General features: G+C 36.9%; 1 protein-coding gene across 2 annotated transcripts; it reads right to left on the bottom strand.

The window, feature by feature from the left end:
* Window positions 1–2,281: 2,281 nt before the first annotated feature.
* LOC106077939 (sulfate transporter-like) lies at window positions 2,282–14,124 on the bottom strand. 2 transcript variants are annotated; one of them, XR_008780198.1, is made up of 7 exons: window positions 13,970–14,124; window positions 12,523–12,666; window positions 10,576–10,678; window positions 7,689–7,875; window positions 6,220–6,413; window positions 2,917–5,338; window positions 2,282–2,838 (listed from the first exon to the last, which is right to left on the bottom strand). XR_008780198.1 is itself a non-coding variant. In XM_013238650.2 (6 exons), the coding sequence occupies exons 1-6, from the start codon at window positions 14,074–14,076 to the stop codon at window positions 3,917–3,919; spliced, it is 2,157 nt and encodes a 718-aa protein (XP_013094104.2). In that variant the 5' UTR covers window positions 14,077–14,124; the 3' UTR covers window positions 2,282–3,916. The 2 variants fall into 2 exon arrangements, 1 of the variants encoding a protein (XP_013094104.2); XM_013238650.2 differs by having other exon boundaries at window positions 2,282–5,338.
* Window positions 14,125–15,234: the final 1,110 nt, after the last annotated feature.

Genomic DNA, 15,234 nt, shown 5'->3' with positions numbered 1-15,234 from the left:
TCCACCCTGCTCTGATGGGTAGCCTACCAGTCATTAGTTGGGGGGGGGAGCTGTTGGTCGATGTGCTGGCCATATGACACCCTCAGTAACCATGGACTATAGAAACAGATGACCTTTACACCATCATCATCATAGATTACAAGGTCTGAAAGGGAAATTTACTTAAGCTAACAAAAGGGACTGGTGAGATTTGTCCATGTGGAGCATAGCCAGAGAATGCTGACCACATTCTTCAAAGCTGCATACTCTCAGAGAGGCCCAAAACCCCATTATAGCACAAAAGAGTTGCCTGGTCTGGAAACCACTGGCGCAGTTCATCTTAAATATTGGCCTAACCTACTGAATCAGTGGCGTAGCTAGCCATGTGCGAGTGGTGCGGGCCGCACGGAGCATTAAACGGTAAGGGGCATCAAACTAAGGATTAATTTTCTTAATAAAATCAACACATTGTACATACATGAACAAAGACAAACTACTGAATTTGAAATGTTTACTAGAAATTAATTGACTTTGCTACTTTTGTTAACCTCTAATGTAATGTTCTTTCTTAAATTAAAAATAAACTGTTGATCAGGTTAAATCAAGTATACTAGATTTGTTTAAATCTCTGAAGGCAACGCACTTTTACACGCCCACTCTCTTTTGGGGCACATTTTGTTACTCCATTGTTCAGTACGCTGGTTTCACCTTGATATTGAACTTATAAATAAATGCATTGACTCTAAAGTAGCAGAATCTGGCACTTAGTTCAATCCACTACCGATCAAATACTTACATGTTGTTAAATTGATATATATATATATATATATATATATATATATTGCAAATTAACCATAAATACACATTAGGTTAAAAAAAAAAGTCATTTCGCTGTTTTATTTCGCTATTTTTTTAGAAGGGGAGGGGGCATCACGAGGAGCTAGGTGCCGCACTGGGCATCAAATACGTACCCTAGCTACGCCACTGGTCTGAATACACCAATATAGAGATGAGAAGGAAGAAGAATTCGACTTAATGGACTACAACATTCTGTGATGTCTTCCAAGATTTAACTATCTATCAATCAATAAGTTACACTGGAAAACCTTATAATAAGCAATTGTTATTTGTCTGAGTGTCCTTCAGAATTTCCTTAGAGCTCTAAATGAGGCTACACATAGGTCTACATTTTATCATTGTTTTTGTCTATATGCTACAGTCCAGTGATGCCCAACCTTATTCATCCTGCGGGCCATTTATATTTCCGACACTCGTGTCGCGGGCCACATGACCGATAAGGTACAAAAACGAAATGAAATTGACTTGAAACTATTTGATTGGAAACTGACATTAATGATTAGACATTGGAAGTTGTTCTGTTTTTACGCCTCGGAAAGTGGCTTCATTTCTCTACTTAAAATGTCAGCAACATTGTAGCTAGTTTTACCACCAACTCATTTTCTTTTCTCTTTTTCATAACTTTCCCCATCAATCCTACAATCTCTAGAAGTAGTTAAACAATCTTTTATTTGCGGCTCATACCAAGAGTGCCGTCATATTTGTTCATAATACTGTTATACATGGGGTTGTTTGTTTTAAACAGCCACATTTTATTTACAAATCAAATATGTTGGCATATTATCATGTTTCAATAGCAAAGATCCGTTCACTTTTCCTGGTCAATTCTACATTTAGAGTCCCATGTCGTAAACGGAAAATGATAAAGGTCATGCTACAAACCCATCAGAGAAAAGGGAGAGCCCAAACATTTGTAAAAATACATTTTTCAACCTTTTTTTATGAGGGGGGGGGATTGTCTACAATTTGTGCTGACATTTCAGCGGGCCGGATAGAACCACGTCGCGGGCCGGATCTGGCCCGCGGGCCGTACTTTGGGCACCACTGTGCTACACAGACCTCTGAACTACAAGCAAATGTTGCCAATAGATGGCGTCCTTGCTCCTTCATTCATTAAGCTGTGATGTTCTAATGCAGTTTCCCAGACTGTGTTCCACGAGGTCTGAATAGGTGTCCCACGAACTACTGATGGAATAATTAACTAGTAGGCCACCATGTTTTAAAATCTCTCATAAAAATAAGTTAAGTGTTCCGCTAAATAGTAGGAATGTGCAAAGTGTTCCATTAAGGAAAAAGTGTGGGAAACAATGTTCTAATGAAACAATCCACTTCAGGAGAGAACAGATCGTCTGCCCCTTTGTTCACATAGATTGGAGTGCTGCGTAAGTGAACTGGGTCCACGGTCTTTAGAATACAACGAAAAAAAGAAACTTGAAAGCATATAAATTTTTTTTTCATTTATATTTACAATATTTTTGAAATTCAAATGTATACAATGCGAAATACTAAGAAATTGTAAAACGAAATTTGCTTTGGGCCCTTGTAGGCCTAATAATTGCAATAACAATCTAAATGTAATGGCGTAGGAGAGGGCCCGGAGACAACATCTATGAGTTTAAAAAAATATAAAACAAATTTATAGACTTTTGACAAGGAACACAAAATTGAATATGACTTTTAATTTTTGATATAGAAAATCCTTTTTTCTTAGAACCTAATTTAAGTCATAGTCCAATAATTTGTTATAAATAGTTGAACACGTTTGCACAATTAAAAAAAAAAAAAAAAGATACATTTAAAAATTCTACCATATCATTTTTTTAAATAATGAAAGGCTTAGGCCTAACAATAAATGAAGACTTGGGGGAAAAAATACAATTGATAAAAAAAAATAGTGTAATAATTTAATTAGTATTTTTACATCATGTCATACCCAATTCCATTTTTGAATGCGGTATGTCAAAATACAGTAGGCCTATATGTTTATATTTTGTACATGACCTATATGTTTATATTTTGTACATGACCTATATGTTTATATTTTGTACATGACCTATATGTTTATATTTTGTACATGACCTATATGTTTATATTTTGTACATGGCCTTTTGAGTATCATTATTACATACGTTTATTCTCCCTATAGCTAATCCCAACGAAAGCTTTACATTATCATGCATTATTAACTCTTTCTCTCCGTAATTATTTACCACATTCTGGTGGAATCAACGCTGGTATCGTCAGTTAGGAGAGGAAGAGTTAATATACACACACAGACTCACACACATATATAGGCCTTTATAAATATAATTTTACAACACTAATATGTATAAATAAATACATTATAAACATGTCTTTTCATTTTATTAGTGTTTTTTTGTCAATAGTTTAAAGACACTACTTGATTAGTTCTTATTTGATTAGTTCTTATTTGATTAGTTCTTATTTGATTAGTTCTGCTCTCAAAGTTGAAGGATTTTATACGACTAGTTTTGTCCCAAGCACAAAGCGGTCTCAACTAGTTTTACTTTTAAAGCAGGGCAGGCGAGACTATAGACCCAGGATTTCCACAAAAAAAAGGGGGCTTCCACAAAAGAGGTTTTTAAAGTCGCACACGATCTTACTTTCCACAAGCTCAAAAACATACAAAATATACTTTTTTTTTTTACACAAATTGCATAAAAAATATTTTTTACTTTTTTTTTTTAAATATAGTAAAATTAGATCAAATTTACAAGTACTCTCTTTCTTCTAAAATATGACTTGCTATTAGATATCATTATGTTTATTGATAGGTGGTAAAAAGTGGGCTTTTATTAAAGCTTTAAAAAAAAAAAAAAGGGTAGAGGCCTCCACAAACTTAAATCCAGCCCTGGCAATAGTGCTTTAGCATTCAATCAACTTTTATATTAAGAAATGATTTAGAAATGCTGTTGGTTAATTAATTGTAGACTCAAGGTGGCAAGTTTCAGTTACAAGCAGAGATAACGATTTCTAGTTCTGATTTATTGAAAAGATATGCTCAAAAGTGGGTAGTTTGACCCTTTGATAGACGTTCACTTTTGGAAGATGTTAAGTTTCAGAAAATTTCACTCCCAGCGTTTTGTACATTGACACTCGAGGGTTCGTTGGTGGGTATCAAGACGGTGGAGAATGTCAAGGACAGCCTGCTCACGCCGTAGCGAGTCTCTTGCTCTTTGTACATGGCGTCCTCAACGTCATGAAACACGCAAGACTTTGGCAGAAGCGCGAAGAAGTCCCCGTTTTCCAAGACTCTCATAGTTCTTTCGGGGACTCTCGCTAAGAGAATCTGTATCCCGGCCTTCCGGTACAGAATGATGACCATCTTCAGCATGTTCACTCCGTCCATATCGATGTAAGTTATGGCTGAGCAGTCAATGATGATGCATTTCACTTCTGCGTTCTCGAGGTCCATCACGCTGCTGCTGAGGTCCTCCGCCAGCTGATAGTCCATCGCGTGGACAGTGGTTGGGTCAAAGACGTTCTGAAAGAGCTGCTTCTTGAAGATCTCCGCGTTGGCGAAAAAGAGCTGGGACGGGAAGTAGAAGATTCGGATGCCTTTAGGTTGATGCACGAACATGCGATCTTCGCCGCGAAGGAGGAGGTCTTCGTTGTTGGCGCAAACGATCAGAGAGCCCTCGATGACCTGGTTGTTAATGACCAGCCCGAGAATGGAGATGGACATCCCGGTTATGATCCCCCAGGGCAGATCCGCGAAGACCGTGACCAACCAAGTGCCTGTCCAGACGAAGAAGTCCGCTTTACTGACCTTCCAGACCTTGGGCACTGTTAGAAACTGGAGCAGCAGATCTTTCACTGCAACGATGATCATCGCGGCCAGGTACGCGATGGGCAGTGACTTGAGCAGTGTGCCAGCAAAGAACATAATGAAAAGAAAGAGCGCCGTGGGGACTCCATTCAGCATCGTCTCTGCCCCTGTGTTGCTCAGAATCATCGTTCTCGGCGGAGATACGCTGCTGACTTGGCATTTGAAAAAGGAGGAACCCAAGTTGCAAAGCCCGTAGGCGATCAACTCCCTGTTGCTGTCCACGTCGTAGTTATGGATCTTGGCCATAAGCATGGCCATGGAGATGGTCATGGCGAAAGTGATGGCCGTCAGGGCCACCACGTCGGAGACGATGTTGGGGAGAACGGTGAATCGCGGCAGCGTCGGCGCCGGGACGCCGAAGGGAACCTCCCCGACTGTGTTCATTCCCCAGACAGGGCCGAAGTCCAGGAAGTGAGAGAAGAGCGTCAGGACGACTATCATGATGAGGTTGATGGGGACCTCGTAGCCGCGCCAGTCCTTAATCTTAGGGTTGAGCAAATTAAAGAGGAGCAGCACCCCCATGCTCAGGATGCAGAGACCAGTGTCCGCTATGTTGGTCTTCGGGATCTCCTTGACCACGTCACTGTAAGTTCGAATGATCTTGCCCACGCCAGCATGAGTTCTAATCTTGATATGAAAAATGTGTTTCACCTGTATAAGAGGAGAAAAAAATAAAGAATTATAGTTGGATTGCTAAGGCTGGTTTTATATTTATATATATATATATATAATTTATTACTTAACTAAAAATATTGAGACAATATAGATACCCTGTAATAATATCTTAACTATTTTAAGGGGCTTTTTCATTTTATTACATTAAGGGTAAAATAAGAATTTTTAGAAACTTTGGTCGACACACCCACGCTCTTGACAATCAGTGATAAGAAACTACGGTCCGTGTGTCAACTTCGGCCCAATGAAAAGTCCAATCTGGCCTGTTGCATTCTCTGATCAAGCAGGAACTTCGCACAATTATTCGTTGACATAGACAATAGTTCAGTTTTTACGTATTTAGCTAAATTTGTTGGGTTTAGTTCTCTTAACAAAATTTAAAGCTGTTTATCCATCACGCATTCTCCGATCAAGTAGATACTTTTAAAAAATATTTATTGTACCTAAAAAGGAATCACTTTACAGAAATTCACAATAGTCAATTTTTATTGGTAATTAATTTATTTTGTTTGATATCGAATGAGGGAAATAGCTTGAACATTATTGCTAGGTATAGTTTTTTGAACGGAGTTCTTCCCCTTTAGATAAGCTTTTGTATTGTTTTTTTTTTTTTCAAGGATTTTTTTTTTATTTTTGCTTGTTCTTTTTTAAATAAAAAAAAAAACGCTTCACCCCTGAATGTGACAGACTGCTAAACAAACTGGTAAATGTGAAAACTAGATTAACTCTTTCTCTCCTAACTGACGCTACCAGCGTTGATTCCACCAGAATGTGGTAAATAATTACGGAGAGAAAGAGTTAATGATAGTTGAGATGAGGATGCTATGAATGGGGAGGGGGGGCGGGGGCTAATTCACCTGGCTGGTAACGATGTGCACCGCGGCTCCCGCAGTGAAGCCCCCAACGAAGGACGACGGCATGTAGCTGGTCACGAAGCCAACCCTGAAGATGCCCATCAGCAGGAGCAGCATCCCGGAGCCGAATGCGGAGGCAGAGGCGACACTCTCTCTGTAGCCCATGTGTTCTTCAGTGGAGAGAGTTGTGTTATCATCTGTGAATGGACCAAACACCACACAAAAAAATGTACAACAGCAAGGGCCTTGGAGACGCGGTGGCTAAGCGGTAGAGCGCTTTGGCTTTCGAACCGGGGTCTCGGGTTCCAATCCTGGTGAAGACTGGGATTTTTAAATTCGGGATCTTTTGGGCGAGTCCACCCACCTCTAATGGGTACCTGACATGAGTTGGGGAAAAATAAAGACGATTGGTCATTGTGCTGGCCGCTTGACACTCTCGTAATCCGTGTCCACAGAAACAGATGGCCTTTACATCATCTGACTTATAAATCCCAAGGTCTGAAAGGGGAGCTTTACTTTTTCTTATAAACTTTGTTTCAAATTGTCAAAGGAAAGTCTAGAGCTCTCCTTTGTCAACAATCTATTGAACAGGGAAGATTTCTCAGAGTTGGCAGTAATGTAGTATTTGAAAAAAAATCCGCATGTTTAAGAAGTTATAAGAAGCAGGTTTTGAATCAACCAACACACGTTCACGAAGGAGGCTGCCAACTACGTCAATTATTTCTTCTACATTTTCAGTAAGTTTGTATGTTTAATTAAAATCATGAATAATGAATGATTACTGAACAATATTCTATTGCAGCAAATGTCAAAATGAAAAGACTGGCGTTTTTTTTTTTTATAAAGGAGGACATGTCCTCTTATTTCCGGATGTCTGGTTATCCTACTCTAAGCGCCATTCGTCAGAGAGCACAGCCATATCTAAGCGTCTCATGCGAGTTTGAAGGATCGGCTGTGAATCTTCAACAATGGCTTCCATATCTATCTATCTATCTATCTATCTATCTATCTATCTATCTATCTATCTATCTATCTATCTATCTATCTATCTATCTATCTATCTATCTATCTATTCTAATGTGATCTAATCTAGTCTTGTCTAGTCTAATCAATTCTAGTCTAATCTAATCTAATATAATCTAATCTTGTCTAGTCTAGTCTAGTCTAGTCTAATATAATCTAATGTAATCTATCTATCTATCTATCTATCTATCTATCTATCTATCTATCTATCTATCTATCTATTCTAATGTAATCTAATCTAGTCTTGTTTAGTCTAATCTAATCTAATTTAGTCTAATCTAATCTAATCTAATCTTGTCTAGTCTAGTCTAGTCTAGTCTAATATAATCTAATGTAATCTAATGTAATCTATCTATCTATCTATCTATCTATCTATCTATCTATCTATCTATCTATCTATCTATCTATCTATCTATCTATCTATCTGATCTAGCTAGCTCCATATTTACCATCTTGGTTCAAGTAGACGTCGACCTCTCGCTCCACCATCGCGGCTGTGATCAGGGCCGTCACTGAGTTGGTTCCCATGGAGATTTGTGGGCAGGTCCCGAAGAAGATGTAGATCAGGACCGGAAAGAAGGAAGTGTAGAACCCGGAGACAGGGCTCATGGAGGCGAGAAGGCCGTAAGCTAGACCCTGAAGTAATAGCCAATAGTAAAATTGGTTTAGTCCTTATTGTCAATAAGTTTATAAATCATAATATGTACAGTGCTGCATATAGGTGTGTAAGGTCTACAATTTAAATATCATTTCCCAAAATTCGAGATTTGTGCTTTTGTGTATAGTTAATACGGGCCTTAGTTTATCAGTAAGTTAAGGTCTATGGAATGATTTACTGCAAATACTGGTCTATTAAAGGGGCTCTTTAACTTCTTGGAAATAGTAGAGGTTATATTGTTCATATGTTCTACACACAACAGAAACTCTACACTTCGTTTCGTAGGCCTATATAGGCCTACTGTTCTAAGCTTTTACTTATTAGCATATTTTATACAAACTTAAGAATTAATTAATACTTCGTGGAACATATTCGGACCCTTTGAACACTGTGTGGGAAACACTGTTGCAGCTACATGGGCGGGCTGGCTATAAGGGCATATGCGTAAACACTCATGGGGCCGTCGACCTCTCTGCGGATGGGCTACTTTGAATAACAATAATTTTATATTATCCATCCCATCCACCTTAGGCAGACCATACTACCACTACAGCCTAACATAACCAACACCCTGTACAGCAGTGCTGAACAACTGAAGAGAACAGCTTACTATTTTTTCTTAGCACAGTCTGCAAAAGAGCTGACAGCTCAGCAGCAAAAAGCTGGCTAGAAGAAGAAGATTATCCATCCCAGTGGCGCTACAGCCCTTGGAGGGCCCTGGACTGCTTTAGCACATCTCTCTATTCTGATCTATCCTGGGCTTTACGTCTCCATGCCCGGACTTTTTAGCTGTTGTAGACCTGCCTCTACGTCATCAAGCCACCGTCGCAAAATAAAATCGATGTCCATTTCCAGGCATAGGTCTTTTTCCGTTGTTATCAGTCCGGTTTCTTCATGTGTTTTAGTTTTCAAAAACTAACAAGCAATAGAAAAAGGATACTTATTTCTAAAAAAAAATCAAAGCCTTATCTAAGGGAAAGAACCACTAATTTCTGTCATTTATCTGAAAATTGCTGGGTTTGGCTCCCTTTATACTATATAAAACTAAAATCTATTTGTAGTTATTGATTAAATACAGGTTAATTTTTTGTACTGACTTCTGTTTATCGACTATAAAAATGTATGTTTAATTTCAACTTGATCCGAGAATGGAAAGTGGTAGAAAAACTTATCAAAACATAGTGAGGGGATTAAATCCACATATACATCCCCATTTCTCATTAATTAGCATTTATTGTCATTATTTCGATATCAAACAACATGATGCTTCATCAAGATTTAATTAATAAACTAATTGGTTAATTTTTTTAAATTAATTTGTGTCTTGTCAGGTACAATGAATAAGTGTGCAGAGTTTCAACTTGATTAGAGAATGGAAATGGGGGGAAAAAACATGTTCATACTTTTTACCAGTGAGACAGACAGACAGATTGAGTTAGTGAGTTGATAAAATGCTTTGTAAAAACGTTATTTTAAATACAAATTCACAAAGGTCTGTATCGCGCTCGAAGCAGAAGCAATGGCTACTTTTTTTGTTTTTACGCTATGGTCAAATAGCACTTTCAATATGCATGAGCATGACAGACAGACTACACAAAACCAATATCGTTTTTTTTTTCCCGCTTAATAACTATCTAAGCCTGCTAGACGGACAGACTGCTCAAAACCATGGCGGTTTTCACCCATTTCTTTGGGAGCTAAAAAAGAAATGAATCACGTTTGAAAATATCCCCAAAGAAAAGGAGTGGTTACTAAATGTCATAAAGAAATGGAGTCCTTATTAAATGTCACAAAGAAATGGAGTCGTTACTAAATGTTCCCAAAGAAATGGAGTCGTTACTAAATGTTCGCTAAGAAATGGAGTCGTTACTAAATGTTCCCAAAGAAATGGAGTCGTTACTAAATGTTCCCAAAGAAATGGAGTCATTACTAAATGTTCCCATAGAAATGGAGTCGTTACTAAATGTCCCAAAGAAATGGAGTCGTTGCTAAATGTTCCCAAAGAAATGGAGTCGTTACTAAATGTTCCCAAAGAAATGGAGTCATTACTAAATGTTCCCATAGAAATGGAGTCGTTACTAAATGTCCCAAAGAAATGGAGTCGTTGCTAAATGTTCCCAAAGAAATGGAGTCGTTACTAAATGTTCCCAAAGAAATGGAGTCGTTACTAAATGTTCGCTAAGAAATGGAGTCGTTACTAAATGTTCCCAAAGAAATGGAGTCGTTACTAAATGTTCCCAAAGAAATGGAGTCGTTACTCAATGTTCGCTAAGAAATGGAGTCGTTACTAAATGTTCCCAAAGAAATGAAGTCGTTACTAAATGTTCCCAAAGAAATGGAGTCGTTACTAAATGTTCGCTAAGAAATGGAGTCGTTACTAAATGTTCCCAAAGAAATGGAGTCGTTACTAAATGTTCCCAAAGAAATAAAGTCGTTACTAAATGTTCCCAAAGAAATGGAGTTACTAAATGTTCCCAAAGAAATGGAGTCGTTACTAAATGTCCCCAAAGAAATGGAGTCGTTACTAAATGTTCCCAAAGAAATGGAGTCGTTACTAAATGTTCGCTAAGAAATGGAATCGTTACTAAATGTTCCCATAGAAATGGAGTCGTTGCTAAATGTTCCCAAAGAAATGGAGTCGTTACTGAATGACACATTAGCTTGTTTAGTTACCAAACCTGTGGCATCTGAAGAAATGCGACAGACAGGCCTGATATCAAGTCACCGTAGAGATATTTTTTCCACTTGTAGTTGGCAATAGTTGAAACGATCGGCAGCAAACTAAGACAAGAAACAGACACACATTGTATTACAGTCATTGGCGCACTTGTTAGGATCGTGGGATACAAAAAAAAACAAAAACTAAAAAGCAGTGGCGTAGCTAGTGATTTGGGTGCCCGGGGGGGGGGGTTGACCTCTTTAAGGGCCCCTGCATTTTGACATCGACATCATGAAATGAGATAAAGGCGTAATAGTTAATTTAAAAAAAAAACAAATTTCTGAGACTCATTTGGAGGCCCATCTTAAGTGTGCGACTGGGTGGGGGGTGGGGGATTTTCAAATTTGGACCCACCCTCCCGCAACCCAAGCTACGCCACTGCTAAAAAGTAATACTTTGACGGACCGTAACAATTTTTTTAAAACAATTAACTAAGTGTGTAAGCCATTAGTATAATACCCATTTTGAACTAACACAATTATGAAATTATATATATATATATGGATTTAGTCCCCTTATTACGTTTTGACACGTTTTATCTTTCACTTCCCGTTCTCGGATTAACTCTTTCTCTCCGTAATTATTTTCCCACGTTTTGAAGAAGTTCTACATTTGCTTATTACTATTTCACTACCCCTGTTATGATTGGACTTCAATAGCTTTGTCGTTGGTTTTCAGAAAATGTATTTGGTATAAAATTTTATATAATTCAAAGCCAAGTTTAAAAAATTAAACATTAATTTAATGAGGTCAAAATCAACGATGGTATCGTCGATTAGGAGAGAAAGAGTTAAGTTGAAATTTTGCATAATTATTTATAGTCAATAACAATAAACGAATCAATCCAAAAATTAACAAATTAGTTAATCATTTAGTACTAATTAATATATTTTGTTTTATATAGCAGAAACTGGCAGAAAGGGAGTTAAATCCCGTATTTTTTTAGATCATTGGCAGTAATTCGTGCTTCCTTGCCTTAGATATCTTTGTTTTTAAAAAGTATTCTTTTTTTCTATTGCTTGTTGTTTGTAGTTTGTGTTAAATCTCTTTGTGATATCAACTTGAAGAAATGAAACTATTTTATTTCATTAAGAGAAATTCTATAGATTCTCTGGCAATACACTTGAATTCAGATATCAGATTCCTTGAGCTCTGTTGGTCTGTAATCAGATTTTCTTTTTATGTTTTCAATATGGTCCCTTATAGAACAGCACTCACAAAGCTCAACCACAACAGAAAAAAAAACTGTCATTCAATGGATACCAGCTCACATACAACTAGCAGGAAATGAGAAGGCTGACACACTCGCCAAGAGTGGGAGAACAAACTCACAAGTAAACTCTGCTCTCTATCCAGAAGAAATGAAGAAATTAATTGTAGATAAAATAAATGAGAAATGGACGAGCTCCCATCCAAATCACAAGAAAGATGATGCTTACTATAAGCTATCCCGACAAGACCAACGTCTAATCTTTCGACTCAGGACCGGACACAACAGAATGCGACAACACATGTTCCGGAAGCTCAAAATTGGAACCAGTGAAATCTGCCCATGTGGAGTATCACCAGAAAATGCCGACCACGTTCTCCAAAACTGCTCTCTCTACCAAGAGGCCCGTATAAGACATTGGCCCCAAATCACCCCAATAGAAAGAAAACTATATGGAGAGCTCCCTGATTTGGAAACCACTGCGCAGTTCATCTCATGTATTGGTCCAGTCATATGAACACTCCAACATAACAATGAGAACGATGAAGAAGAAAGAAGAAGATATCAGATTTAAAAGTTTCTTCATAAAATGCAAACACGTACTAACCACCCAATACCACAGTAATCATAGTTACATCTACAGAACTGAGATAATAGGGGCGATAAGGCCGTGAGAAACAGATGAAAGTTACTTACCTTGAAAATTTGAAAGGCTTCTGAGCATCCTCGTGAAAATAAGGCAGTTTTGGGTACCACTCCTCGACCTCGTCGTATGTGTACGCCGAGCGTTGCACGAGGATCTCATACCGATTTACAACCGGGGCTGGGTAGATGGCAAATCTGATGGAAGAATCAAAGTTTTACGGATGAATAGCTAGGCTTGGTGTTATTTAAACAAAATATACAATTTTTTTTTTACAAAGCTTGCATCAATTCACTTTGTATGTCTGCGTCGAAATTTGAACACGTTATTTTTCCTAAACCCAATCTCGTATCAAGTTGAAACATTGCACAATTATTTATTGCACCTATTAAAACATGAATCAATTTTTTTAAAAATAAAGCAATTAAATAATTATTGTTAATGATTATACTGCATGATATCGACAAAGGGAAATAGCTTTTACATTTTCGAGAAACATGATTGTAAGTATGGAGTTCTTCCCCTTATATACGTTTTTTTTTGTTGTTGTTGTTGTTTTTTTACGTATTTCCAAGTTTATATCAACTCTGGTACAATTTGTGTACAACTTATTTCTTCCACTTCCCATTCTCGGAACAAGTTGATATCTTTGCACAATTATTTCTTGTACTTAACAAAAACAAGAATCAATAAGAACATCAACCAATTAGTTAATTAATTATAGGTGCCTAAAATCAAAATCAAATCAAATCATAGGTACTTAATTATTTTGTTTGGTATTGAACAAGGAAAAAAAATGTACAGATGTATCCGTTGTAAAGTGGTATAAGTTGAATTATGTTTTATATTATTCTTGAATATTAATTAGGGTCTTTGGAACCCTTCTATAAGTCTACATATTAAATGTCAATAGTAAACATGATCAGGGGCACTAAGCCATAGCGAGTGTTGTCTATAGCTGGGCCTGGGACCAATGAAATATTGTTTTAAGATCCTAGTAGGCTAAATTGTAAATCCGCAATTTTGTATGCAGCAACCTATGTCAACAAAACCTTGTCAATGCCCAAATGTAGTAGTAAAAAAGTAAAGTTCCCCTTTCAGACCTTGTGGTCTATATGGCAGATGATGTAAATGTCATCTATTTCAGTGACCTACGGTTGACTAGGGTGTCAGTCACCCCCCCCCCTCCGAAAAAAAAATCCTGGCTACGCCCATGTGTCATAATATGTCAATTTAGTCAATGACTTAAACTCTGCTAAGTCGCTGGTTTTCCTGGCTGATACAGGCAACCCATTTCATTCTCTAAAGGCACTAGGGAAGAAAGAGCACTTGTACGAATTTGTTCTAGAATATGGAATAAGAAATGTGCCTCTATCTTTGTGTCCTGCTGAGTATCTCATTAGTTTTTATTTTTCTATCCGTAAGTTTGAAGTTATGGTAATGGTTTAGTGTTTTATGTATTATAGATTACAGATTAAGTAATGAAAATTCTTGGATTACTTCCTCTTGTTTTTGACATTAGATTCAGCGTTTTTGGAAGTTTCCTTAGACTTGTCATTTTTTGAAAATTTCAAGAGTAAAGGGAAATTCACTTTACGCTCCTTCATTGAAGTTTTGTTGTGTATTGTTTTTGTTTTTACAATAAATTTGTCTGTATTTTTAAATTGTTTTTTGAAAACAAGAGCAGACGGCACAAGTGCCAAACTGTGGAAGAACGGAAATTCCCGTTAACAAGTCATTGGTTAATATGCATGACTAAATGCATGACGCGTAGGACGTAATTATCTTCTTTTTGAAGTAAGATCTGTATTATATAAGATAAGAAGATAACAAAATGTCTACACCAGTGATGAACAAACTATGACACGCGGGCCAACTCCGGCCCGGTGAGAGGTTCTAGCAAGCACAATTTTTTTTTCTTAAATAATACATTTAAGATTTTAATATGAGTTCATTTTCTCGTTCAGATGAACAAATAATTAATGTTAAAATATCAAGGAACAAAATAATTTTATTGACTATATCTGGATATATCTGATATCATATATCACTTGAGGAGACTTCTTGGCGAATTCGAAAGATTTCACTTCAGCGCTATAGGAAAAGACTTTTGTATTTTCACTATAATTTTAATGTAGATTTTGAAATAGTGAAACCAGAAAGCAGCTTCATTAAACAGAGCTCCATTTTAAAATACAGCTCTATAATTAAAGAGCTTAATTAAAACTACACTAGTCTCAAAGTATCACTCGGGTTCAGCAGTCCAAAAAAAAAAAAAAATAATAATAATTAATAGCTATCCCTGATAGAGAAAAAAAATTCTTCACAAAAATTCTGGGAATTGGGATCAAACTCGATAGAGGCTAACAAAAAACTTAAGACCTGAAACTAATGTGTGAAACTACACATTTACAGTACTCTATTGGACGAGTCTTTTAATCTTTTAATGTGTATTTTTTTTTTATTACTAGCTTATTTCAAGTACCCGGAATATTTCCGATACGCAATTTTACACACAAAAATAATTGTAGAAATAGAAATTGTAGTGATTTAATATGAATCAATTAGTTTGGACAAGTCATGTATTTTTTTTATGTATGATTGACCTACACATAATAAATCTGTGCCATTAGAAATATTTTTTACCAATTGTTTTTGTTTGGCTTTTAGTTTTGTCATTGCCCTACAATCCAATCACTTGTTTAGACCAGTTGTGGAAGGAAAGAGGCAGAAGTGGTATCTCTGTGAATGTTTACATGATCGTT

The sequence above is a fragment of the Biomphalaria glabrata genome, chromosome 10 (assembly GCF_947242115.1).
Source record: "Biomphalaria glabrata chromosome 10, xgBioGlab47.1, whole genome shotgun sequence".
NCBI lineage: Eukaryota > Metazoa > Mollusca > Gastropoda > Planorbidae > Biomphalaria > Biomphalaria glabrata.
This window is presented reverse-complemented; position numbering and strand designations above follow the sequence as displayed.